The sequence below is a fragment of the Buceros rhinoceros genome, unplaced genomic scaffold, assembly GCF_000710305.1.
Source record: "Buceros rhinoceros silvestris isolate BGI_N320 unplaced genomic scaffold, ASM71030v1 scaffold13108, whole genome shotgun sequence".
NCBI classification, from domain to species: Eukaryota; Metazoa; Chordata; class Aves; order Bucerotiformes; family Bucerotidae; genus Buceros; species Buceros rhinoceros.
Window position 1 is genome coordinate 3,461 of NW_010425188.1, and position 25,117 is coordinate 28,577.

The 25,117-nt window shown below is 37.9% G+C and overlaps 1 protein-coding gene across 1 annotated transcript in view; it reads left to right on the forward strand.

Moving 5' to 3' along the window:
- Positions 1 to 1,028: 1,028 nt before the first annotated feature.
- The window catches only part of ARHGAP29 (Rho GTPase activating protein 29), a 26,653-nt gene continuing 2,564 nt past the window's right edge, over positions 1,029 to 25,117 (forward strand). Inside the window, exons 1-18 of the mRNA XM_010141048.1 lie at positions 1,029 to 1,176; positions 9,467 to 9,563; positions 9,903 to 9,975; positions 13,762 to 13,822; positions 14,281 to 14,418; positions 14,697 to 14,761; positions 15,219 to 15,329; positions 15,462 to 15,542; positions 15,840 to 16,028; positions 16,290 to 16,427; positions 17,729 to 17,919; positions 19,669 to 19,835; positions 20,373 to 20,501; positions 20,652 to 20,750; positions 22,276 to 22,439; positions 22,688 to 22,876; positions 23,039 to 23,176; positions 24,090 to 24,322. Coding sequence (XP_010139350.1) covers positions 9,919 to 9,975; positions 13,762 to 13,822; positions 14,281 to 14,418; positions 14,697 to 14,761; positions 15,219 to 15,329; positions 15,462 to 15,542; positions 15,840 to 16,028; positions 16,290 to 16,427; positions 17,729 to 17,919; positions 19,669 to 19,835; positions 20,373 to 20,501; positions 20,652 to 20,750; positions 22,276 to 22,439; positions 22,688 to 22,876; positions 23,039 to 23,176; positions 24,090 to 24,322 — 2,150 coding nt within the window. The 5' untranslated portion in view covers positions 1,029 to 1,176; positions 9,467 to 9,563; positions 9,903 to 9,918. The remainder of the gene's footprint in view (positions 1,177 to 9,466; positions 9,564 to 9,902; positions 9,976 to 13,761; positions 13,823 to 14,280; positions 14,419 to 14,696; positions 14,762 to 15,218; positions 15,330 to 15,461; positions 15,543 to 15,839; positions 16,029 to 16,289; positions 16,428 to 17,728; positions 17,920 to 19,668; positions 19,836 to 20,372; positions 20,502 to 20,651; positions 20,751 to 22,275; positions 22,440 to 22,687; positions 22,877 to 23,038; positions 23,177 to 24,089; positions 24,323 to 25,117) is intronic.

Genomic DNA, 25,117 nt, shown 5'->3' on the forward strand with positions numbered 1-25,117 from the left:
TTGCAGTCAGGACAAAATGGCTCAGATTTGAAACTATGCTCTGAGTACCACTGGATCATTTTGCACTCTGTTGTAATTGTCTGTATTGACCTGTTTTATCATGGCCACAGACAACGCAGAATTGCCATTCCTTTTTGCTTGGTGGGGAAGTGAGTCAGCTTGTATTAGATCCTCTTTTTCTTTTTCAAAGCTAGACTTTCCTGAATTTGAAAGCTTTTTGCCACAACTTGCAACACAGCACTCTGGTTCATGGGAAACTTTAATTCCGTGCAGCAGCACCGCTTCTGTAACAGAAGGGAAGAGGTTGTGGTTTAACTTATTAGTTCTTGTTGCATAGATGGCATATTTTTTTTAAATAAAGGGAGTGGGATTTAGGGGTGCATAGCATGAGGCATATGCTGTAAAAAACATCCCCCTCTGTATGTGCTTGTTTGAAAATTTTTCTGATTAGAGGTAGTTCCACAAAATAATTTAGATGTTCAACTTCATCAGGACTGAAGTGTTTAAAGACAGATCTTTGTAGATCTAGGCTTATATACTAAAGATGCTGAAGATTTCACTGACACTTGAGTTTAAAGCTAGCCAACATATGCCAAAAATCTTTGTTTAATTCTATACATATATAGAAATGGTATTGAATTTGTATCAGGTGAGGAAATACCTAATGAGCAATCCAAATCTCCTTTTGTTGATACTCTTTTTTTTTAATAGATGTAATTATCAAAATGATGATTGATAAAACAACATGAGGAAAAGATGAGAAACCTTAGGGTATGGGTGTAAAGTCTTTTTTTTTACGTATACTTGCTTGACTTTTTGGGACAAATGAGTTTATATGTAAATGGCATACAGCATTGCAAGTAAGCTGTTGGAAAATTCTAGAATTACTCTTCAACTATTTCTTTGCTCTATGCACGCCCAGCTTCTGTATGGCCTAGACTTCAGTGCAGCTGAATACCGTTAAAGTGGTTTGTAATGTGACTGGGTGCTAATTCACCATTTTAATGTAGTTTCTCCTTTCCCTTTTCTCAGAAAATCAAGATGGCCTGCATCAGGTAGTACATGAACGCCTGGGGGAGTTGCTGCGTGTTTTAAAAGCAGTGATAAATAAACATCAGACTTTAAACTCAGTTGATATTCTTAGTGCTGCAGGAACAGTTATCGCAAAAGTAAAAGGTAAGGAATTACTACTTTTCATGTTCTTGGAAATTAGTGGCTTGATTGACTCTGGCTTGGAGCTATTGATAGGATTCTGTGTATACAGAAGAAACAGAAATTTTAAAGAATAATACCTTAACACTTGTTTAAAAATATCTTTTTTTAAATGAAAAGTAATATTAAATAGCTTGTTATCCATTGATGTAATAAAATTCAGCTTATAAAAAGCTAGCTGCAAACCCACACTGAATTCCAAAAGCCCAGGCCTTTGATCTTGAGCTTTTTTCTTTACCTGTCTATCACAGCATAATGAACCTTGCGTTTATCCGCTGGGAGATTTGCCAAAAATTGTTGTTTAATTCTGTGAATTTATAGGGCTGATGTTGTATTTATATCAAGAAAAGAAACATATAACGAGCAATCAATACACACTGTGAATACTGTGGAACCAGTACGGTTTCTTCTGTATGGCCCAGAGAATGCTCTGAGTAGGGTTAAATCTCCACCTCTTGCCTGTGTTAAATCGTTTCCTCCAGAAACAGATAGCTTGCTTTTTTCTCCTCGTTGTAGGGTTTTCCCCCTTGTTTCCTAATTATCATAGTATGTCTGAACATACACTGCTGATTCAGTAAAGTAGGAATATCAGTTAAAATGCCAGTGTATTTAGCTGCCTGATTCTTGTATCTTGGATTTTTCCAAGCTTCTTGCGCAGTCTTCCTATTGATAGATAGTTTTGCCAGTTTAATCTTTGCAGGTACTAACAGCCTGCTTTGCATTTTCTTTCTGCTACATATAGAGTTTCCTACAGATCTGTCCCTGGTACTTGAAATAATCACAGGATTGTAACTCTGCAAACCCTGAACTTGCTTCAGAGAATTCTACATAACAGTAGAAATGCAGAGGGTTGTCCCTGAGAGGTTGCTGTGTGTCTTCCTGATCTTGGGAAGAGTTAAGTATGTGTATACCATTGTAATCAGATATTTACACATGAGAATAGAATAAATGTTTAGTGAAAATAATTCTACATCCACTTTAGACAAGTTTTTCCCATGCTTAAGTGCTATGGTAAGATTACTGTGCGTCTTCCACGTCCCCCTAATTTCAGTGGACACAGGACGATGTTCAACTGCCCTTTTAAGTGAAGCATTGAGGAGAACTGACCTAAGGTGTGCAGCTAAATCAAATTATGTAAACATTTGCCTAAATCATGTTTCCAAAAACTATTACAATAATATCTATCCTATCTGGACTACATAGTTTATCAAAGTTGTTCTTGATATGCAGGGCCCCAAACTGATCACTGTCTACACTGTCCAAGTTTACTATTACAGAGTAAAGCAGTAGAATTGCTTTCTTTGTCTGACATGGTAACATTGTTGATTGCTTACGTAATTATGCTGGCCTTTTTGTCAATTTTTGTGTTCGATATGAAGTCCGTGGTAAGTCCAAGGTCACTCTCTGTAGTTCTAGTGATGAATTATTTCCAGATCTAGATTTTATGTCTTCTGCCTTATAGCCTTCTAATTCTGAAGTGGAGAATTAAGCCCTTTGAATTACATAAACCATTCTTCCAGAGTACTTGCAACCTTCTGAATTTGATGCTATACATATTTTTTTCTTTTCTTGGTGCACGCTATTCCATCATACAGTTTTGATAGCACTGAACCGGGGCAGATGCATTGGTGTTTCATACACATCTGTTTCTGCCTGGTTTGAGTTACTGTTCTTTGAAAAGTTATTTTAGGATTTGTAAATATAATTTGGTAGTGAGCAGGAGAAGTAACTGTAGTACTGACCCTTTTTTTTTTGGCAATACAGATATTCACAAATGCTTTTTAACTTTTCCTCCCAAACAGTTTATTTAAAGAGCAAACATATGACTTATATGAACTAAGATCTAAGTACTAACATTTGCAATGTAGAGTTCACTAACTGCTAATATACTGAGTTTATGAGAAGCTACAGTCGTGAAGGAATTGCATGATTTTCCATACGGAATGAAAAATCATTATTACGTAAGTGCTGTGCATATTGTAGAACTACAGAATTCTGAAAGTAATGCCACTGGTTTTGTAAGAATGCCACGTGAGACAAAAGCTGTACAGTCACATCTTCGAGTTTTCTGTCAAATGTGTTCAAGGGCGTTAAGTTTTAAGACTGTCCTTCAGGTATTTATGAAAAGTCTGTGTTCAGCCATAGCTCACTTGAATTATCTTAAATATGATCTTGTATGTTGGGAAGCCTCTCAAAGAGAAAAAGCATAAAAGGAGTTGATTCTGATATGGTAACAGTCTTTGTCCTTAAGCTGGAATTGAGCTCAAGTTTTTCTTTTTAGTTACATTACACTGAATAGTTTTTTCATTGGCAATGGTTTAACAGTACTAAAAAAATCTAGCTTTAGGGCTTCTACTACAGGATCCAAAGTACAGTGATGATTCGGTGCACAAGACTCATCTGACAGAAATGTGTTCCAGCTTGAGTAAAAAGATAGAAGGTGGTTTATGATGGAATAAAAGATTACGGCCTGCAATCACCGTTCATATCATTCTCACTGATTTCTCGCTGAGTTATTCATCTGTCTCATAAGCAGTGTAAGTTCTGGGCCTAGAATGGAGCAGCTGGTGTAAACTGTCTAGTTGTTCTTTGGCTAAAGTAAACACAAACTTGCTCGGTGTTGTGTCATCATTCCTGTGATCCAGCACTGTGTGACCTGGCCTCAGGCTTCCCAAGTTAATTGCAAGGAGAGGGAGCTCCAGATCACACCGAAGAAGGTGGTCTCAGTCATTCCTGCCTCAGTGTTTGTATCCATCGATACAAACAAGTACTCCGGTGTGAAAATTTTAACGCCTGTCAGTCTTTGCTCAGCCTAGTGTTTTCCTCACGTGTCTAGAGATGAATGTTGTTTGCTTGTTTTGGGTTTTTTTTTAGAGGGTTTCAGCTCTTTCCAACTGGTACTTTGGTTCTACTTCTCCAAGAACAGGAAAACCTTTGCTGTGTGAAAACTGCCTACCTTTCCTCAGTTTAACTTGTGTTTACCGCAGGTAGTTTGTGAAGGCAGTTTGTCTTTAGCACCTGTCTGATTTACAGCTGGATTTGTGTGAGGATCATACGGCTTTGTGTGGGTACTCAAACTGAGGTGTACGACTGCTGGAACTGAGGTAGCTGAAGTAAAAATACAACATGTTGTTGTGAGTTGTAAACTTACCAGATCTCAAGTTTGCTTACAGTGGCCTGTCAGTAACACATGCATTCACAGGTTTTCAGCTGTGGTTAATCTCCAAAAGTAATGAGACTTTGGAATAAACAGGAAGCTAGAAGAATGTGAGGAGCTGGTAGGACAGAACCAGTATCTGTTTTCCGCTTGTCTTCTCGGTTTGCCTTAATGTGACTATGAAAGAAGTTAATCTGACTCATCTATTTCTTGTCATTGGGGGACAGAACTATAAAAAGACCTGGAAGCACTCTGTATATGTAGTTAGATTTATGACTAGGAAGAAGATTAAACTGGTATGGAAAATTTCTGATGTTTATTCAGGAGAGGATGAAATAGAAGCAAGCTGAGATTTACACATGATTTCCGCACCTCCCCCCGCCCCCCTGCTTCTTAAAGAGAAGCATAACTGGCTTGGGTTCTAGAAAGGCCTTTCTGAACCTTTGCGTGATGCTAGGGTTTCAAAACTAGTTTGTATTTGGAACTTGACACAGGGACAAATGGTTATTTTAACAAAAGACTACCTCCACTCTTAATGAGATAAGTTACATTAACTTTGGATCCAGTGACTGTCAGTGACTCTGGCTTGTGAAGTGTTCTCATAAGTATGACAAGTTGCACCATGGAAAAGTAATGTCCAGTGCAGGAAGACCACCCCCTTTAAATTACTGCAAGTGGGAATATTTTGAATGCTAGCAAAAAGTGTGGAGTGCTTGGGCACACTGCATGTTCAGCCACTGTCGACCAATACCCCCAGGTCCTTTTCTGCTGGGCAGCTTTTCAGCCACTGATCCCCAAGCCTGTAGCGTTGCGGGGGGTTGTGACCCAAGTGCAGGACCTGGCACTGTACCTTGTTAAACCTCATGCAATTTGCCTTGGCCTTTCTTGAGTGCTTCTGAAGAGTGCCTCTTAAATGACACCTCACTTGATCTGGAAGAATTGAGTCTTTCCGAAGCGTCTTGTCTGGTACCTGTTTAGACTCCTATTGTTAGAAGTCACTTCCCAGTCTGGCACACCATCATACTCACAGTTGTTATTTTCCTACTCTGCCTTTGAACAGTTGATGGCTGCAGAATACGTGGTTCTCCTGATCCCGTGCTATGTTCAAGTGGGTACTGTTCTTTTGTTGTAAGTTGCACCTTTTGACTTAACTGAATCACTAGAATGAACACAGGTTCCTGGTAAAGATGAAAATTGCACTTTCTTTTAAAAATGTCCTCTGTAGGTATTTTTTTTCCTAACAGTTCTGCATGTAAGTTAAATATCTCTAAGGAAGGTGAAGTAATTTCAGTTTTCTTGGTATATCTGTGATGTAAATTCAGAGCAAAACTTACCATGGAGGGAGTAGGAAACAGTTCCTCAAACGTGTCTTGTTAGTATTCAGCCAAAGTTGAGGAGGTTGCCAAAGTTGGTAGTAAGTACAAGCTGGTGAAATTATATGGCAGAGAGAACTAAAAGTAAAACAGTGGAGCCTGGACAGCCTGCTGATCCTCTCTAGCTGTGCAATCCCAAGAATACTCTTCTGCCTCTTTCCAGTCTGCCTACTACTGCTCTTTACTGAGGTTCCTCTTCTCATTTTTAACACTCTTTTAAACATGAGAGTTAGGAACAAGAAGTATTACAAGCCCTCACTTGGGGAGGGAGTGTTTTTTGGTCTTGGGTGGGTTTTTGTTTGCTTGGATGATGTTTTTGTTTTTGAAATAGTTCTGAAAGGTTCTTGAAAGCATCATTTGGAGTTTAAGGACAGAAAATTGGTTGCAAAGGGATTCAGCTTCAACAAGTCAGTTGCTTACTGCTTAGAAGTCAGGTAGTAAAGTATGGATTGGAGATGTATTCCTGTCTAAGGAAATACATGGTGGTGTTACCTATCTATCTATTAGATATGAGAAGATTGTCCTGCAGAGTAAATACTGCAAGCTGGTGTAGTTTAGACTTGTCCAGGCTCTGCAGACAGCTGGCTGGGTAGCTTTGCTGCTGCCAGTCCTGCATGTGTCTGTGAGGAGAGGGAAGGAGGAAGTAAGCAAACTCCTGCAGACTCCAGTGTGGCTGTGTCCCCTGGGTTTCCTGGGCTGTGCTCTCTTGGTATGACTGAAACGGGGCAAGAGACCGTTGCAGAGGCCTGTGTGCTGTGCTGTGGTTGCTGTGAGCTCTCCAAGCATCATCTGTTAAAGGCCCTGATTGCACTTGGGACTTGACAGCTGACAGCCTCTTCCTCATAGGTTCAGAAGCATTGCTCCAATGTCTTCAGGTGCTGCTTCAGCTTCTGGGATTCTGGCTTCCAAAACTTCCATGGCTGTTGTTGGTTCCCCGGTCTGTTCTGTACTTGATTCAGAAAGTTTTTGATGGCATGACCCAAGAGTTGAAACTTTGCAGTGTCTTGCAGTACTTTGATGTTGCCAAACCCACCTCAGTTTGAAGACAGCTTTGCTGGCTTTGAAAATACAGATCCACTTTAATGGAAGCTAGGCTTGCATTTCAGGTACTGGATTCCAGATTTTAATGTATTGCTATCATGAATTTTTTTTGAAGTTCCTTATATGCCATCTGAAGGCTCACTTAAAAGTGGTGTGAAGTTGTATACTTGCTTTGAAATCTGTAGAACTATAGATAGATAGCTGTCATTTCCAGACAGGGAAAGATTACTATAGTTCATTGTTGTCAGTAGCTATTGTGTGCAGTCAGGATGTCCTGGGGAAAGAGCGTACATGGTTTAAAGTTGATGTTAAGTACATCAGCATTCCAGTGGTACTAAGCTAGAAGAAAGCTGTTTATATTGCACTGAATTACGAAGAGCTTGGATCAACCTTTTTTGGGAAAGTGGTAATTCTGAAAAACTAGAGACTGATTATTCCATTTGTGATGGATCCTGAAAAGAAAGGATTTTTCTGGTGTATAGAGCGTAAAGCTTAAGAAAACGCTTCCTGGAACAGGAAAGCAGAGTGAAACAGACGGCGTTTTTTTAGGGAGAAGCTATCTATATTAATGTTTTGTTAGCAAAATGGAAGAAGTGCTCTTTCTCTGAAGACACTGCGACTAATTGATGTACGAAAGTTTCGGGGTAAGTGGCTTCAATGTATAGACAGTCATTGTTGGTTCCTTTTAATTTTGAAACAGTTTGTTTCACGCCAGCATTCAAATAATTTTTCCAGTCAGTAGTGGGTGGTAATCAATAGATCTCATAGTAAGTTTAGTGGCTTAATGATTTGGAATACAAAGTTTAGATTTGTAAGCATGGTCTCTGGAAATCTGAGGTTTTCAATGGATCTCAATTAAAAAAAAAAAAAAGGAAATCCACTTTTTAACCACAAAGTGATTTTAAAAAGTTATCATCTGTGGAGCTTTGAGTTTCATTTAAAAAAAAAAAAGGGTGCCAGAGGCTTTTTTCATGTAATTACAAAGTGTACAAGAATGATGGGTTAGGAGAAGCCTTAATTTAGCAGTGAACTGTGGCAACAGAAACTGTTAATATTTTTGCAATATGCAGTCATATTTTTTTTTTTTTTTTTTTTTTTTTTTTTTTTTTTTTTTTTGCTGCAGGCTTAATACAACACATTCTTCCAAATCTCCAAGTAATTGTGAAAATAGCTCATGAGAAGAGTACATAGTTTCTGTAACAGCATAGAAATAGTTGTTATAAAAATATTTATCAGGCCTGTCGGCATGCTGTGTAAAAAGGAATGGATTCAACTGTGTTAATTTACTGGTTAAAAACTTTTCCTTTCAGAAAGGAAGTCTAATGGGGGAGCAGATTACTGTACTTTCTTTGTTTGTTACCCATTAGTGTTTAGGCATCTGGCAGGATGTTCGAATACTTTTTCAGATTAAAGTATGTTACTTTAATTTGCTAAAAAAAATTGTGTAGAATGGGCAACATTTTATCATGATTTAATTTTTGTTACTTTTGGAAGTCGTGGTGGTTGTTATTTGCACATTTGTATGTGAAATGCAAGGAGGATACATAAATTGCATAAACTGCAAAAAGTGACGAATAGAGGTGAATAGCTCTGTGTGCGTCACTGCAGTATCTCTGAAACAGTGGATCGTCAGTGTAACTTGGGCATCTAGATAATTAAGACTTCTGCACTGCTTAAATTAAACTTCTGAAAAATAAATACTGATGTGAAACTGTAACTGTTTGCAATGTAAAATTGGGAAAACTTCTATCTGGAGGGCTCGGCTTTCCCTCAGAGGGAGAGTAAGCAACTTCTCTACTAAACATTTCCCAGTCATGAATGACTAAGGAGTTAAGTTGGAAACAAATGGTTGTGCTTTTTGTCTTCTCCTTTCTCCCTGCTCCCCCTTGTTCAGTAGTTGTTAACAGAAGCTCTAGATGTGTCATTCTTCCTGTCTTCCAGTTTGTCATGGAAGCATGTTAAAGGCTCAGAATTGAGTGGCTAAACGCTTGTCTTGATCACGAGTTTAAACCAGCTAGTTTGTCCAGGAACGCTTCTCTTCTTGTTTTGGAACAATGAGAGTTATGCTGATTTTCTTCCCCACTTTTAACAGGCAAAACTGAGGGGCTTTTGCCAGGCTACGGAGCTGATAATTAAAGGGGTTTGCAATGGACATTACCTTACGACAGCTTTCTGTTTGTACTGAAGCCAGAAATCCCATGTTCTGGATGGCAACACAGGATTGCATGCAGTTGGGGGGGCAGGGGGCACCCCATAAAGTGCTACTCCTGTCCTGAATTCTGATGTTTCTAATCAAAAAGAAACAATTTTTCAAATATTTGACTCCCTTCATGAGCTGCTTTTTGGTGTTGCTGCTGCTGTGTGATTGGACTCTTGCTGGTAAATGTTTTTACTCTTCCCCTTGCGCTACCATCATGTTCCCACACAAAGCTGCTGCTTAAGTGGGAAGATACAGGAAATGAGAGTGTAACTTGATTTCATTGTAGGAAGCATCTGTATTGTGTTCATTTCTTTCCTTATTATCTTCTTTCTCACTAATCTTCTATAAAATGGTGGTTTTTCAATTGTTCGGAAAAGTATAATGTTGCACATTCTATCAGAGTTCTGTATTTGTATTTTGGCCTAGTCAACTTGCTTGATTGACCCCGCCTCTAACCCTTTGGTTTTAATGTTTTTTCCTAAGCGGTGAACTTCAAAGAAGTTAACGAAGAAAACAAGAGAGAGCTCTTCAGTGAAATATTTTCCTCCATTGAAACATTGGCATTCACCTTTGGGAACGTGTAAGTTGCGATCCAGGAGTTTTTTAAAGAGCTCAATAGAGCTGAATCAAACTAAGGCTAAACAATAACAAAAACTGTAGCTCTCTTTTGGACAAATATTAACTGATGAACTACCACATCCAGAATAATTTTATTGCTTTGTTCGGGTGTTTGGCTGTGGTTTTTTTTCTTAAAGAGGAGAATGATTATGTTATATAAATTGCAGGGAGTGTAAGACTACTTCTAAAAATTGTTTGCGGAACTTTTAAAGGAAACACTTTGAATTTTTCTTCCTGGTGATCTGAAATTGCCTGATGAGGTAAAGTAATGAAGTAACACAATTCTTTGTTTTTCTGGCAGTGTTTCAGACTTCCTTATGGGAGATGTAGACAATGGCTCGTCATTGGGGCTTCCTGTATCTCGGAGAAGTCGGGTAGGCTAAACATGTTCTCTTAGTGTGTGGAATATCTTTTAAAGGAGTTTTTTATTTCCACTGAAACTCTTTGCATCATGGGGCTGGGACACTTAGTCTTCTGAATGTTAAAACAAGAATAAACCCATGAAAAAATTGCATTTGAGGTTTCAGATACTTGGATGTATTCTCAGGTCTAAATGCCAGTGATGATTTGACAGGGCTGGTGCTCAAATATGTAAATGATAACTTGTTCTAATTGTAGTTGAGATTTTTAAATTGGTTAAATGAAAAGAACTAAATGCTTAAAAGTGAAGGATTTGCATGCTGTAGTAGTTAGAATAGACCTGTTAGACCTAGGAGCTAAAGGATAATGACCTCTTTTTGGCTTTTAAAGACTAATATTCATTACAAAATAACCTTTTCTTCTTCCAGAGCCCAGTTTGTGCTGTAGCTGTTTCAACAGCAGTTCACTAAGAGAACTGAAACAGCACTGCCAACTTAAGTAGTCAAAGTAAAACATTAGTTTTAAACTCCCCTTTAAACACTTTGAAGGTGAGATTAAAAAAATGCTCAGTACCTAATTCTAATCTGAATTTTTTGTGCATCTAGAAGCAGGCTTTCATGTAAATCAAGTAAAATTAAAAGTTGCATGCAAAGAAAATGTGGTTGATAATCGGTCTGTATGACAAGCTATGTTGTAACAAGGTTAAAAATTTTTGGATTGTGCGGGTTTTTTTAGGGGCTTTGTTGCAATGTACTGAAGCCTTAGCGCTCCTTCACAGCAATGCTGTGCAGCTACAGCTGAGGAGTGGTCTCTTTAAATTTCACTGTTCGATAACACGGATGTGAGAAAGACAGAAGTTCTACTCATCTTTGCAAACAACATGGAGAGGGAGGAGGCTACTCGGAAAACTGGTTCCCACACACTTAGAATTAGGTTGCTGATAAAAAGTGTGAAGTAAAATAGCATAGAAGCCAGCATCTCATCTAACTTAAATGGGATGATTTGAACTAGTACTATTTCAGCTAATCAGTTCAGCAGCAAAGGAAGGTGCTGAATTTGCCAACGTTTTAATCTTGTAATGGCTTTGCCATGCAAAAATGTGTTCCTGTGGAATGAGAACATCCCATATATTCCATTATGAAGTGAACGCTTGGCTAAAAAGATCACTTTTCTGAACCTGGGGTGGGGGAAGACCAAGGGGAAATTAGAACATAGCGAAGTGCAAAGGGAAGCCTATTCTAGATGCTCCAGAAGGATCCAGCTTACATTTAAAAGCCCTTTTTTGCAGTGTCATTTGCTTTCCCTAATGTGGAAGGGAACAATTACAAATTTTGGAGCAGGTAGGATAATATGGTTGAATTTCTTGGCAATCTGTCTTATGTAAGTGCACGTTTCATCAGGCAAATAAATACATGTTTAACGGGAGAAGCATTTCACTTTCATTTGCAATTCAGAGAGCAATTTGGAGGCCTACCAGGAGTGGAATGTTAGGAGTTAAATGCAAAATATTTAAGTAGCTGTATTAACTTTTCCTTTGGATGTGTACCTTCAGTGATTGAACATAGCAGCTAGCTGTATCTTAAAAAGATTAGAGCATAACTTTTTGGTAGAATTTAACATGTAAATGTTTTGAGGGTTAATTAGGGAGCTAGATTTTAATTACCTGTTAAGTTAGGGCCCCTCCTAACTAAGCTATTGAGGATTGCACTGTGATTTAGTCCCCTGTGACTGCAGAGTCCACATTCCTTAGTTCAGGCATTGCATCTGGAAGTTTAAGTTATATGTCAGGTATATCCCCTCTTAGCAAACGATTGTTCTGTTTAGCCCTTGTAGTACAACCAGAAATAGAAGGTGGAAGCAAAGATATTCTTTAATTAAAAACAGAAGGGCTTCAGAATACATTGGCAGAGACAAGACTGGCATGTCTGAACTTCCATTACTCAACACAAGCTATTTGAATGCAATTTGATACTCTGTAGATCTGAGAGCAAATAAAGGAGAATGATAAAATTTTCAAAATGCTTGCTGAGATTTGCCTCTGTCAGGTGAGAGTTCTTGGATGATGAGGTGGGGGACAAAAGCAGAAGAAACTGGTTAAGGCTGAGAAGTGAAATCTCTCTAGAGCCCAGGCTTTTTTGTTTTTAGTTTTGCTAGGCTTGCTGGGTTAAGTTGTTGGATGCTTGGAGGGGCAAGCTGTATGGGTCAAGTTCAGAAAAAAATTTGTAGGACATAAGTAGAAGCAATTGTGTGTGTGGTTGTTTTTAAAATGTGGTGTTACATATTTGCAGTGGAGTGAAAGTGGATGGATCAATGAGCATCGATTAGCTGCCCTAACTAGACAGTGTGCCTGAATTACTGGAAAGGAGTGAACATGACTTAGGTCTTATAGGAAATATTTTTTAGGAACAGAACATGTAAGGCTTTCTTACTTTATATTGAAAGCATGGTGGTTTTTCCCCCCCCTCTTATTTCTTCTTCCCTAACAACTGTATGCCACTTTAAAATCTACTTAAGAACAATAATACTTTATACCCAACTAAGAAGAAAATCTGGCTTTCTGTGCAACCAAATAGTGATCGATCTCTAAACTCAGGTTGGGGAGGGGGGGGTGTGGTTTGCCATTCAGTTGATAGACAGCTTTAGATGGATTTTCCACCTGTTCTGAAAAAGCCTTTCCCTTCTACTGACTCTCTTTTTTATTAGACAGCAATTGTGCTAGAATTCCACTTTCTTAGGGATGGATTTGTTCTTTAGACTGCAGTTTGATTCTGATCAGGGTAGTACCTTGCATGTTTTGGTATATGGAAAAGCTGCTTTTGCTGTGAAGTACGCAATGATTCTTGAGGGATTTTTTGTGTGATTTATGATCAGTTTCTATTTCCATTAAGAAAACAAACAAACAAGAACTACTTTTATCATTACAGTGCTTCAGTTTAGCTTGAAGTCTGAAAATGAGGACAGCACCAAAGTCTGAAATGGAAACAAGCTGCTGCTGTAAAGCTTAAAGCCACTTTGCAGCTGTTTCTCAGCCTTTGTCTTCTGCCAGCTCTCCAAGTTTTCAAGAGTAGTTTATTCGTTTAAAATGATGTTGGGTTGTGTTGTTGGGTTTTGGTGTTTTTTTAGGAGAGGGGGATGGTTACTATGGTAAGCTTTTTATTCCTTTACATTTGTTCAGCAGCCTGGTTTACAGCAGGGTCCTACAAATAGTTCAGTTTGCACTATTAAAGGGGTAGCAAAATACAGCGTGAGGACAAAGGTATAGGGGTGAGATCTTGTGCTAAATTCCTTTTATTATTGGATTAAATTGTCAGGCTGTACTGATAGTCAGGGCTGCAAGTGTTAGGAGTCAGCTGTGTGCCTCCAGTGCACCACTGCAGGTGATCCAGGAGGAACTGCAACTTTATTCCCTTAGGAGGAGACAGGATTCTAAGTACAACGGTGTCTGACATATGTATATGGCAGTAGGTCTGTGTGAAATGCTTCTTAAAACACAGGTAGGAATCTAAGAAAAGTTGGAGGTCACTTAAACGTCAGCCTGATTTGTTAAACAATTGACTCTTTCACCACAGCCTTTCAAAATTATTGATTTAAAGGTATATAATGATTTGTTGCTGTTTCTTATGTCTCAGTTGACAGCTATGGGAACTTGGAAGGTATTGTGCCTTTAATGGGAGGGATTTACAGTACGGTTTGCTTTATCTGCAAAAAAAAGGGGGGGGCAGATGATGCCTTTTGTTAACGTGACAGTTCTAGTCAAAGCTTTTCTTTGCTAACTTAAAGTTTTGCTTCTTGTACGCCAGTCTTTTGAGAATCTTTCTGTGGAGTCTGGGGGTTCACTGCATGAAAGGGATGATATTCAAGGTAGGTTATTCATTTAATATGGGTAAACACCATTCTATATCTGTGTTTTCAGCTTCTAAACTGCTGTAACTAGGTTTCTTGATCACTTTTTTACACCTATGCTACCATTAAAACTTAACTGTATAATAATCACTATTGTGAATAACCAACCTGGGTTTCTTTTCCGGGCAAAAAAAGAAACAAGGCCTGAAGCACTTCTGTATGTCATCATATGATTGGTGTTTTGTTGGGTCACTTTCTTAAAGAAAGTTATGCTGACCATATGACTACTCCAGATAAAATACTGACCCTTAATTTGTTCTAAAACCTCTGTCAGTCCTATTTAGAATCAACTAGCATTAAAGACCAACTCAAGGTCAGAGCTGCTTAAGCATTCACAGTTGGCTAATACTGGCTTTGCTCTCAGTGTGTGGTCGTGTCTAAAATTCACTTCTTTGTGTTCGATGCTTTGTTTTCAGGACATCTTCGAGCAGAGGAGGTTGATAGCATGCTCCTAAGAAATGACAGTGGAATTGAGTCGGCTCTGTCCTATGCTAAAGCATGGTCAAAATATACCAAGGATGTAGTCGCATGGGTAGAAAAAAAGCTTAGCTTGGGTGAGTGGCTCTTTCTGGCATTTAATCAGCTTCGTCATGAAGAAATTAAATCTGTTGTCAGGCCTTTGTGCTGCAGACTGTCAATAATGTGATTTCTAAATTAGTAGCTGTTCCGCTGATGTGAACAGAACTATCACACATTTCCTACAATTAAAGGCCTGTAACAAAGTGAAGGCGGTCCCCTCTTGAGGCTGTCTGTTAGAGGAAGAGTGTAAAAAGCATTTAGCATGTGGTACAACTGTTAGTGTAAACAGTTAATTGTAATTTTTTTTTAACAGAAGTGGAGTGTGCTAAAAACTTAGCAAAAATGGCTGAAACTGCTAAAGCTGTTGTTGGACAGCAGGTGAGTATATCTTAGGGGCTTTCTTTTAAAGTCTTAAATATATATTGGATGCCTTACCAAAAAATGAAGCTTGGTGGATGTTGAGGAATGGATTTAAGTTGGTACAGAATCACTGTTTAAAAGATGTGTTGTACTTTGTCTTCCTGTCGCCTATGGAAATTTGGATATACAAATTTATTTTCGTTGAAAACGCAGAATAACCTTATAGTTTTCACATTATGCTTTCTGTCTAGTATCTTGTATGCTTTATGATTTGGACTTGACTTCTCTTTCAGAGTGTTTACCTAGTAAATCAAAATGTAGCTGAGAAATTAATAATTTTCTACATTCATACCTAACTGACTTTCACGCACATATAAATACCTTACTAAATTTAATTCCATTATACGGACATCTAGGGTGTCATCATACCTCTCCATTTTCTAGAACATTAATGTTTTTTTCTGTGTAATTTTAGGATTATATGCCATTCCAGTCAATATTCATTAATGCTTTTCAAAATGATATAGAGAACAATCAACTTTGGCAACAAACAGCTGCTGCTCTCCAGTCTAACAAATTTGTGCAGGTAAGTTTATAAGGAAAAAGACCAAGATATTTGTTAGGTTTTTAAAAAGTTTTGCAACAGCACAGGTTATTCAAAAGAACAAACTTGCAGTATATAATCCTTCCATGTGCTCTGTTAACATTTCCTATCTAGCCTCTTCTTGGAAGAAAAAATGAGTTGGACAGACAAAGGAAAGATATCAAGGAGCTTTGGCAGCGAGAACAGAAAAAAATGGTTGGTATTTCTTTCATATCTATCAGTGTTCAATCTAAAATTCTTCAAAAGGATGAAACTTCCAGACTAGGCTGTTGTGCACTTAAATTCACCTGAAAATTCAGTAGGGCTTATTGGGTGTAGTCTGTAACTGTCAAATTTCATGACATACTTGTAAGAGGTTCCTTTTCATGGCTATGTACTTTGAACTGCAGTGTACAGACCTGTGAATAACAACCTCTTTAAACATAACATTAAATAACTGGAAGATTAAGATCATTCATTCTTCTGGTTTTTTTCCTTTGTTGCGTTCTGCAGCAAGAGCTGGAAGCTGCTCTGAGAAAAGCAAAGTTGCTATTTATACAGCGTCAAGATGAGTATGAAAAAGCAAAATCCTGCACTGCTCGTGCTGAGGAGGAACATCTTAGCTCAAGTGGCAGCTTCGTGAAAGATTTCAGCAAGCAACTGGAAAAAAAACGAAGGCTGGAAGAGGAAGCCCTTCAAAAAGTAAGGGGTTTTGTTCTTTGCTTTTAAAGTTAAGCCTGCACTGATTTTGTCCATACTTTCCCAATGGGAGCATTTGAGCAAGTATTCTGTCTGTAATTCTTAATTTTAATCATGCTATGCTCTCTTGGGCTTGTGTCTTAAATGGGAATCTCTAATTACAACCATCTTGTGTGTGGTGGTGGTGGATTTTTTTTTTTTTTTTGCTTGCTTCTAGTATCAGGCTTGTAGTCCATCAACCCTTTATATTTGTGTTTTCTTTAGGCTGAAGAGGCCAATGAACTCTATAAATTAAGCATGGTGGAAGCTGAAGAAAAAAGAAATTATTTGGAAAGCTTTAAAAGTGACGTATTAACACAGCTTCGGGAGCTTATTTACCAGTGTGATCTTACTCTTAAAGCTGTAAGCATGCTTTTTAAATTGCTTTTGGCACGGACAGATACATACTGTTAACACTAAGGGAAAGCCCCATCTATGGTGTTAACTGCTTAAAATGGGAAGTTTTCAAAGGGTCAAGGTCAAGCCAACAGAAAAAGAAGGAAAACTTTTAATATGTTTGTGGTGTTCTCCGTTAGGAGTTTAAGAAAAAAAAAAGGGGGGGGGAAGGTATTATACATGTCTGAATATTTTGGGGGTTTTTAATGTGCTGTTGCCTTGCAAGAATCCCGACTACACAATTCTTGTAAAATCTTTCTAAGGATATTGATGGCAGTAATGTTACTCTGTTACTTAAGAGTACAGCTCCTGTTCCCACTATTTTCATTAATGCACTAGCAAAGATGTTTGGCTCAAGCACAGAATGGATGTCTACATGCTGCAGCATGGGGCCTGCTAATCTTGATGACAGTCTCAATTACTACAGGATCCATTGCAACTAGTTTAATGTATTAATGCATGTAAATAAGCAAAGGAGTGTCAAACAGTATATCTACATACAAAGTTTTTAGAAAAGCTTTGAGCGTGTTATGACAGTAGACATGTACTTTTTTTTTAAATGAGACAAAGACAATTACATGCTGGGGCAGGGGGTGGGGAGGGAAGATAAAAAAACGCAAGCACGTACACACCTTCTTCCTCAAGCAATCCAAAAACCAACCCGTAGGACCAGTAGAAAGCTTAGACAAACTTGTCAGTTCAAGTATATCTAAATTGTGAGCTACTTTGTAACCCCAAAGCTGAAGAAACAGCCGTGCAGTGTCCCCTTCCCTGCTCTCTGCCTTTTGATAAAATATTTTTTAGAAGTTATGTAATTTTCCAAAATGTTCAGTTAATCCTTTCTGTTGGAACAAGGAGTTTTGTCCATTTCTTGTCTTAAGGTGATCTGGAGCTCTTATGGGTTTGATTCCAAACTACGTCATTGTAGTAGTGACTAAAACTTCTTCCAGAGTATGAAAAATGCCAAAAAGTAGCAAAAAAACCCTGGTGCTTATTTGGAGCAACCCAGAGTGGGAAGCCATTGGAATTGCCTTTGCTACCTGGAGGATTCAACAAGCCAGAGAGAAGAGGAATACTAGTATCTGTATTACAGATGAAGTTTTTGCAGCTGACTTCCAGAGATCTTGCACAAAGTCCACCCCTACAAGTGTTACTATCTTCTAGAATTTTACTAGATTTTCTGTGAGGATATTAATTTGGGTTGAGCAAAGTATAAGCAAAATATCTAGTGAATTATTTACAAATAATGATTTTTTTTTTCTCAACAGGCAACGGTTAACCTGTTCCAGTTTCAGCATGCTCAGGTTGTATCTCTTCCAGTTAACTGCCAGTCCCTCTGTGAGAGTGCCAAACTCTATGACCCTGGTCAGCAGTATTCTGAGTTTGTGAAAAGTTTGCCAAAGGAAGGTGTTCCTATTGAATCGGGTTCCTTCGAAACCCAGAGTTCCCAGATTGATGGGTGAGTCCCGAACTACCGATGGCATTTACTTGGATTAGAATTAAGTGTTAGACACAAGTGGTTAACAGCAAAACAACATTTTTTGAGGAATTAAATGAATTGTGGTGTTTTACCATGCTTTATCATTCTCTATTTCTTTGACTCATCTTTTGGTAAATTGTATGTCATGTTGACATTACGTTCTGCTTCAGAATTTCAAGTCAAGCTTTAATCTTGTGTAAGAAGACTTGCTAAAACATTGGAAATTGTTGTGCAAGGAGTGACGTGTTACTATTTTAATATAGATATTGTAAATGTTGAACTCTGTGGTGTGGTAGATTTGATAATCTGTTTAGAAAGCCTGAGGAGGTAGTTTTCTTCTTCTGCAGGACTTGGTGCTACAGGACATTCTTTCACATTGATTACATTTAGCAACTTTATTGATTGCCAGGAAACATTGCTCAACTTGTCTCATGCTATGTGACTAAAAAAATGTTGAACTCCACACGTCCCTATGTTCTAACTTAATTTTTTTTCCAACCTGTGTGAAATGGCAGATTTTACTATTAATGATACAGCTTATGTGGAAGTAAAGACTACAAAGACAACTCAGTATGCCAAATGCTTTCCCCCCTTTAACTTCTTGTAAAAGTCATCTTGGCACTAAAGCACCAGAATATCCATTGCAATCTGTGTATTTCACAGTTCTACAGGAAAGTGTTGTCATCATCTTTCAAAAGGAAACAAAATACAAAAAACCCCAAATGCTTGAGTCAGACTCCTACCAACAAAAGCCAGGAAACTCAAAGTTAAAGCTGAGATTCTTAGTTCTTGTCTGTAAATTTCCTGCCTTTTAGACTCATTTAGGCTATGCTCCTAAACTTTGACTTAGGGGCGTTTAACTATGCAGCTCCCTGAGAAACTGATGAGCATGAAATTTCGAACTCTTTGTGTGCTGTCCCAGCTATTTACTGCTTAAGATTTATAAGAGGGTGGAGGTAGGGTTTTTTCTCCTGCCCTTTCCCCACCTTTTGTTTCCTTTGACACGGCCCTGTGATTCTTTGTGTACTTGAAGTGATCACTTTCATTGTTTAGGTCTGCATTTACTTAAGGGAGAGTAGCTTGGGCAAATACGAGTTTTAATGTTTCTAAGTCTGTCTTTCCTTCAGTTGGATAGAGTAGAACTGATTAAGGAGCAGCTTCCTGATTGCTGAACTTGGCTAGCAGGCCGTTCTGTCCTCAGGGTGCTGCAGCACTTTACGTTAATTACTGCTAGGGGGTTTCTGTCCTTGAGAGCAGGTTTTCACCGTGGACTGACTGTAAGCTCTGCAGCAGCTTCAACGCATTTTCTGTGCTTTGTAAAAAAAGCACAGCATTTCAGCTTCTATAGGTGAATGGTCCTGATAGCTGGCAGAGAATATTTTAGGGAAATGCATTAAAAGTAGGATGCAATAGCCTCTGAATTATCCTGATCTTTAGATGAACAGATTCACTGTTTTTTTCAAAGCCTGCAAATAATGGCCGTAACACCTTGCAGAGATGTGGAAAAGCTGGTTTATAGCAGGAGAGGAAACACTGGAAATTGCACATATTTAATTAAAAATTTACCACTCTTTTGTTTTTAATTTGTTTTTAATAGTTATATGTCAAATGTGTATATTCATGAATAGCAATTAAATGAAGTATTTTTAGTGCCCAGGGATTACAAAAACCCAAACATTGCTTTCCATTTAATTAACTCACTCTCCAAATTATTTCTTCTTTTTGAAGGGTTTTTAATAAGCAATCAACCAACAGTGTCCATACATCACAGGGTAACTTATCTCAGTGTTCAGGAGATTTTATGGCTCAGACATTAGATGATGTGGGAAGCCCAATTTATCATCGTTCGCAAAAGATTGGAGAGAAGAGGTCTTCCAGCAGTACAGATATCCAAGGTAGTTCTTCTGTATTTCATCTGGAATTGAGTCTCTAAATAAAAATGCCAGAAAAAAACAGTTGCTTGATGTCTCACTGTCAGAAGTGTAGCACTGAAGAACTTGAAAAAAGACTGTTTTAAAGTTTGAAGGCTATAAAAAGTTAGTACTTGAGCATAAGAACAAATGGAAAACTGCCTGTATGTGTACCTAGATTCTTTGACAAGAAAGATGAGATGCAATCCAAACAGTCTGTCAGCCTCCATGTACTAAACTATTTCAGTTAATTTTAGCAATTTAAAATCCATTGCTTTTTGTAAATGCTATCTAGATTTCAAGTCTTTTTGCATAAGCACAAGTATCAAGTTGCTGAAATTCATTGTCTTATGACCTGAGGCCTTTACAGGACTATATGCTATGTTTATTTTCACTATATTGCACGTTTGTTTAACTTTTGTGATATTTTCCTCTCTCGAATATGATCATAGTTAGTCTTTAAATAAAAAGAATGTAATTTTGTCCTCGATGCTTGGAATTTGTGGCTATTCTTTTCAAAAGCAATGCGAGGGCCACCACCGTTCAGATCATGGTCAGTTGGCAACCAGAGTGGAGGGATGTGCAGTGATTCTGAAAGTGCCGGGGGAAGCAGCGAGTCACGATCCATGGATTCTCCATCTGCTAGCCCAGGTACAGCTACATTCACTGTTATTCTTAATTTGAAGTAATTTCTTTAGATTGCTTTACATTAATGAATACATCGTTGTTAGCAAGGGTTGGACAGAGCTGTTGGGGGGAACTGATAGCTACTGCTTCCTGAAGATTTTTCTCTTCTGCTAGGAGATTTTAAAAGACGACTTCCCCGAACACCTTCCACTGGTACTATGTCATCTGCAGATGATCTTGATGAAAGAGAGCCACCATCTCCTTCAGACTGCGGTAATGTTGCTTCTATACCTGAAGTCCCCCAGAAGATGCTTTTTGTTGTAGAGTGCGGCTTTTCTTTTTAGCGTTCTTAATAAAAGTACATTAACAAGACCATTCTTACCACAGCGTTGTTTTTCAATACAGTGTGTATCCACTTGAGGTTGAAGAATAATATTCACATCATTTTAATGAAGCAGTGCAGAACTGTCTTCATGTATTCATATTAAATATATGAGCAGCCTTTGAACATTTCTAGTGTCTTTACCCTCTGGAGGTAAACAAACGATACATTAACCATTCCATCCAGACATTTGCACTTAAAATTAGCTGCATGACACTGAGGTACATAAGATCACTTCTGAACTTGGAAGTGAAATGCACAGATACAGAGAGTTGGTAATTGGTGAATTGGGAAAAAGTGGATCCAAATCTTTAGGGTAATAGCAGAGATTTTACCTTTTCGACTTAGATAAGCAAGTTTGGTAATGGCTGTCCCGGATTTGAACCAGATGATTTCTAATTTTCAAATGGATTTTGATTGTATAAAGGCAATGTTACCACTAGTGCCAAAACCTGAGTAACTGGATTATCAGAAATAGTTCTACACTATGTCTGCAGTACTTACAAACTACTTCTGAAATATTTGTAGCACTTGCTCAGTAAAGCCTTTAGGAAATTCTTCAGTTAGTCATTATTTCTCAAACATACTTTGCCTTCTAGGAATGAGACTGTAGTTAACAAGGGTAGGTAACATCCAGATTTAAAGCATGGCAGCGTGTTATGAATGCAAACTTTCACATGGAGTGATATTGTATAATCAATACTTGAGCTTTTAAGAAGCTTTCTGGGCAATTAACTGTATGTGTTAATTTTTTCTGTAAAAGTAAACATTTTTAAACATAAAACATTTTATCTGTAAAACCAAAGGATTTTGGTTCACAGTTATTGACTACATTTTAAGTAAATTGCTTGAAAAAATTGGTCACAAAAAGCACCAGTTGCTATTCTCTTAGAATCCTTTAGAAACTACATAGATATTATCATAGGAGACTGAGAGTCAATGGTTCTTTCTTATTTTATATGGGTTCTGCTCTGAGTGTGTGTTGATTCTTCCCTGCTGCAGAGTATTATTTCAGAAACGCTGCAGGCCAAACCATAATGTCATCTTTCATCCTCTTGTACAGGGTTTTGAAATACATAGAGTGAAATTTTCATTAATAATTGCCTGAACTGCAGGGCAGTTGGTATTAAATGTCTTAGTATTTCCACATGCCATTAAGACAGGAGAAAACTAAAATCCTTAATGTAAAACTGCTTGTTCAATTCCACTTTTATATAAGATTATTTGATAGTTAATGAGTCCATTATGTAAATTGTAACATCTTGCTTCCTTGCAATTGAAATGTGTTTGATTACTTTGATAGCTCCTGTTACTTACAGAGTAATGTGTTCTGCAGCACGATTCTAAAAAGTCAGGGTAAATACCCTATCCCAGTAGAAGATATTAGAATGACTGTAACAGATAAATTCTCTGCAGGTTTAAATGATCTGACATCTGAAACTGCAAATTCTCCGGGACCTTTCAGAAACACTAGTATGTCCAAAGCAGCACAAACACACAAGCTACGGAAGCTGAGAGCTCCATCGAAATGCAGAGAATGTGACAGCTTAGTGGTATTTCATGGAGCTGAATGTGAGGAGGTAAGTTGAAAAGTGGTTTAAAATTGCTCCTTGGAATTCATGTGAAGACGGGAGTTTTGGAAACTTGCATTATTTTTCTTTACAAAAAGAACATATTTTTGTGGGTTATAGAATAATCATGAACTCAAAGCAAAAGCACAACGGACTACTCTTTCCTTTCACTCATATGGGGTGACAAACAGCAGAGATATTTCCTATGGTGTCAGATTGTATCAAACCATGTGCGCTTTTTTTTCCCTCCCCTGTAGTGTTCACTTGCATGCCATAAAAAATGTTTAGAGACTTTAGCTATTCAATGTGGGCACAAAAAACTTCATGGAAGGCTTCACTTGTTTGGAGTGGAATTTGCCCAAGCTGCTAAAAATATTCCCGATGGCATTCCTTTCATCATCAAAAAGTGTACATCAGAAATTGAAAGCAGAGCACTGAATGTCAAGGTATGTTTAAGTTTGCTTATGAAACCTAAGTATGAACAAACTTTTTTCTTTTTTTTTCAAAAATAAATCTCTCAAATGTTATCAACAGTACAGCATTAACATCTTATGTTTTATACTTGCCTTTCAAGTTGAAATAGAGTTGTGCTGATCTTTTCATTTAAGGGCATCTATCGTGTAAATGGAGCCAAATCAAGAGTTGAAAAGCTTTGTCAAGCTTTTGAAAACGGAAAGGATTTGGTTGAGCTCTCAGAACTCTACGCACATGATATCAGCAATGTTCTCAAGTTGTATCTCCGACAGGTATGTACTTAAAAGGTCAGATGGAAAAACAAAGTACTGCAGTATATTTCTTCAGTACAAGAGGAAAAACATTGTTTTCAGCAGTCCTGCAGCCTGAGTGCCTTGTATATTTGCAGTAGGCTTCTTTATTTTCACATGGAGCCTATGATGGGGGCAGGGAAAGCTGCTGGTATTACTATCTGTAGTTCACATGGGCATCATGTCTCTTTAAGTATTAGTGCCATACACAGAACAAACTTTTGTTTACCCCCTTGTAGTGAAGCTTCAATTTCTAAAACCTTTCCAGTTACTGAATTTGCCTGCCTTGAGTTTAAAATAGTGCTAGAAACATGCAGTTAAGACATTTTTAGACAGAATCCTGAGTTAAACCCTATTTGAGATTTATTATTAAAACTACTTTGAGGTTTATCTAGGCTTCCTACTTTTTTGCCTTTAACCTGGCACAATGCAAGTAACCAGGTCAGGTTTGAGGTTTTTGTCTTTTTTGTAATTTTTTTTATTAACATTCATTTTCATACTGAGAGAATATTTAAATCACAATTAAAAACAAATTATATGTATCCAATTTTAAAATGCGGAATATAGACCAAACGCGATACCACATATAATATACTATCAAAGGCTGAAAAAATAACGGCTCTATTATCATGGCATTTGTGCATGGAAACACCCTCCTGCATAGCAATCACCTTCTTGAAATCTGCACCTGACGTGATAAATGCTCAGTCTTAAAGCTATTGCAGGAAAGGGCTAGCAAAAGCTTTCTGTAGAAAGGTGTATGGTGGAGTGGTTTTGTTACCTGGGATTGGATCTGACAAATTGTGGTTGACCAAAGTTGAAGAAAACCAGGATGGAAACAAAGAAGTTAAAATTCAGGCTTGAGTATGTATCTGAAATGTTCTTATTTCTTCAGCTTCCAGAACCCTTGATTTTGTTTCGGCTTTACAATGAGTTCATTGGACTTGCAAAAGAAAGTCAGAATGTTAATGAGGAATTGGATGCTAAACAAGCTAGCCCCAAATCAAAGACAAGACAGTCAATCTGTATTGAGCTGAATAGGATCATCATTAAAATTAAAGATCTTCTGAAACAACTGCCTGTACCAAACTATAACACTCTTCAGTACCTTATTGGACACCTTCACAGGTGAGAAGACTTTAAATGCAAACTGATGTTGGGGGAAAAAAACCCTCCTATGTGCTGCATACTAGGAAACACTTGTACCCTTTTGATGACTGTAGAGGAAGAAGCCTCATAGGCCTTAGAAGACATTGTTCTGTGGCTGTTTCTGTTTCCACTGTAAAGAATTCTCAGCTGAGAGAAGAACTGGGAAGAAAGGAGGGGAAGAGCTGAGCTCCATTTTTTGTTGTTTCTCTGCTAACATTGAGGTCAACAAGTAGTAACTAGTGGTGGTTGCAATGACCTAGGTGTGATTTATATAAGTGTAAGACCCTGGGGCATAGGTAGAGCAGTGATTTCACAGCTATTAACGGAAAATTGAAAGTTGTATCATGTCCGTTAATAACCACTCTCCAGTTACATTTCACTTCCTTGTCCTCCAAATGCTGGATTGTATGTTGATGTGTGACGAGGATGTACCAAGCTGCTGACTACCAATAAAATTGGGTAATACTGGGCTACAGCTGTATTTTTACTTAGAATGAGAGATATGTTCTTTTCCCCAACCCTAGAAATGCCAAATAGCCACATAAAATGATAACAAAACAGGACATAAAATCACTGTGTGGAAAGCACTTAGTCCAAGCTGCTATTAAATGTAGTCTGCACTGAAGGTTCTGCCTGCCTGTCAAACCCACCCCCAGGTTTTTTCTTGGTTTTTTTTTTCTTGCCTCTTTAGACATAATATTTTAATATCTAAAATATTTCTGAAGTAGGAAACCCCTTTAACTTTCGGTGTTTGGTTTCTTCTTTTTTTCCGCC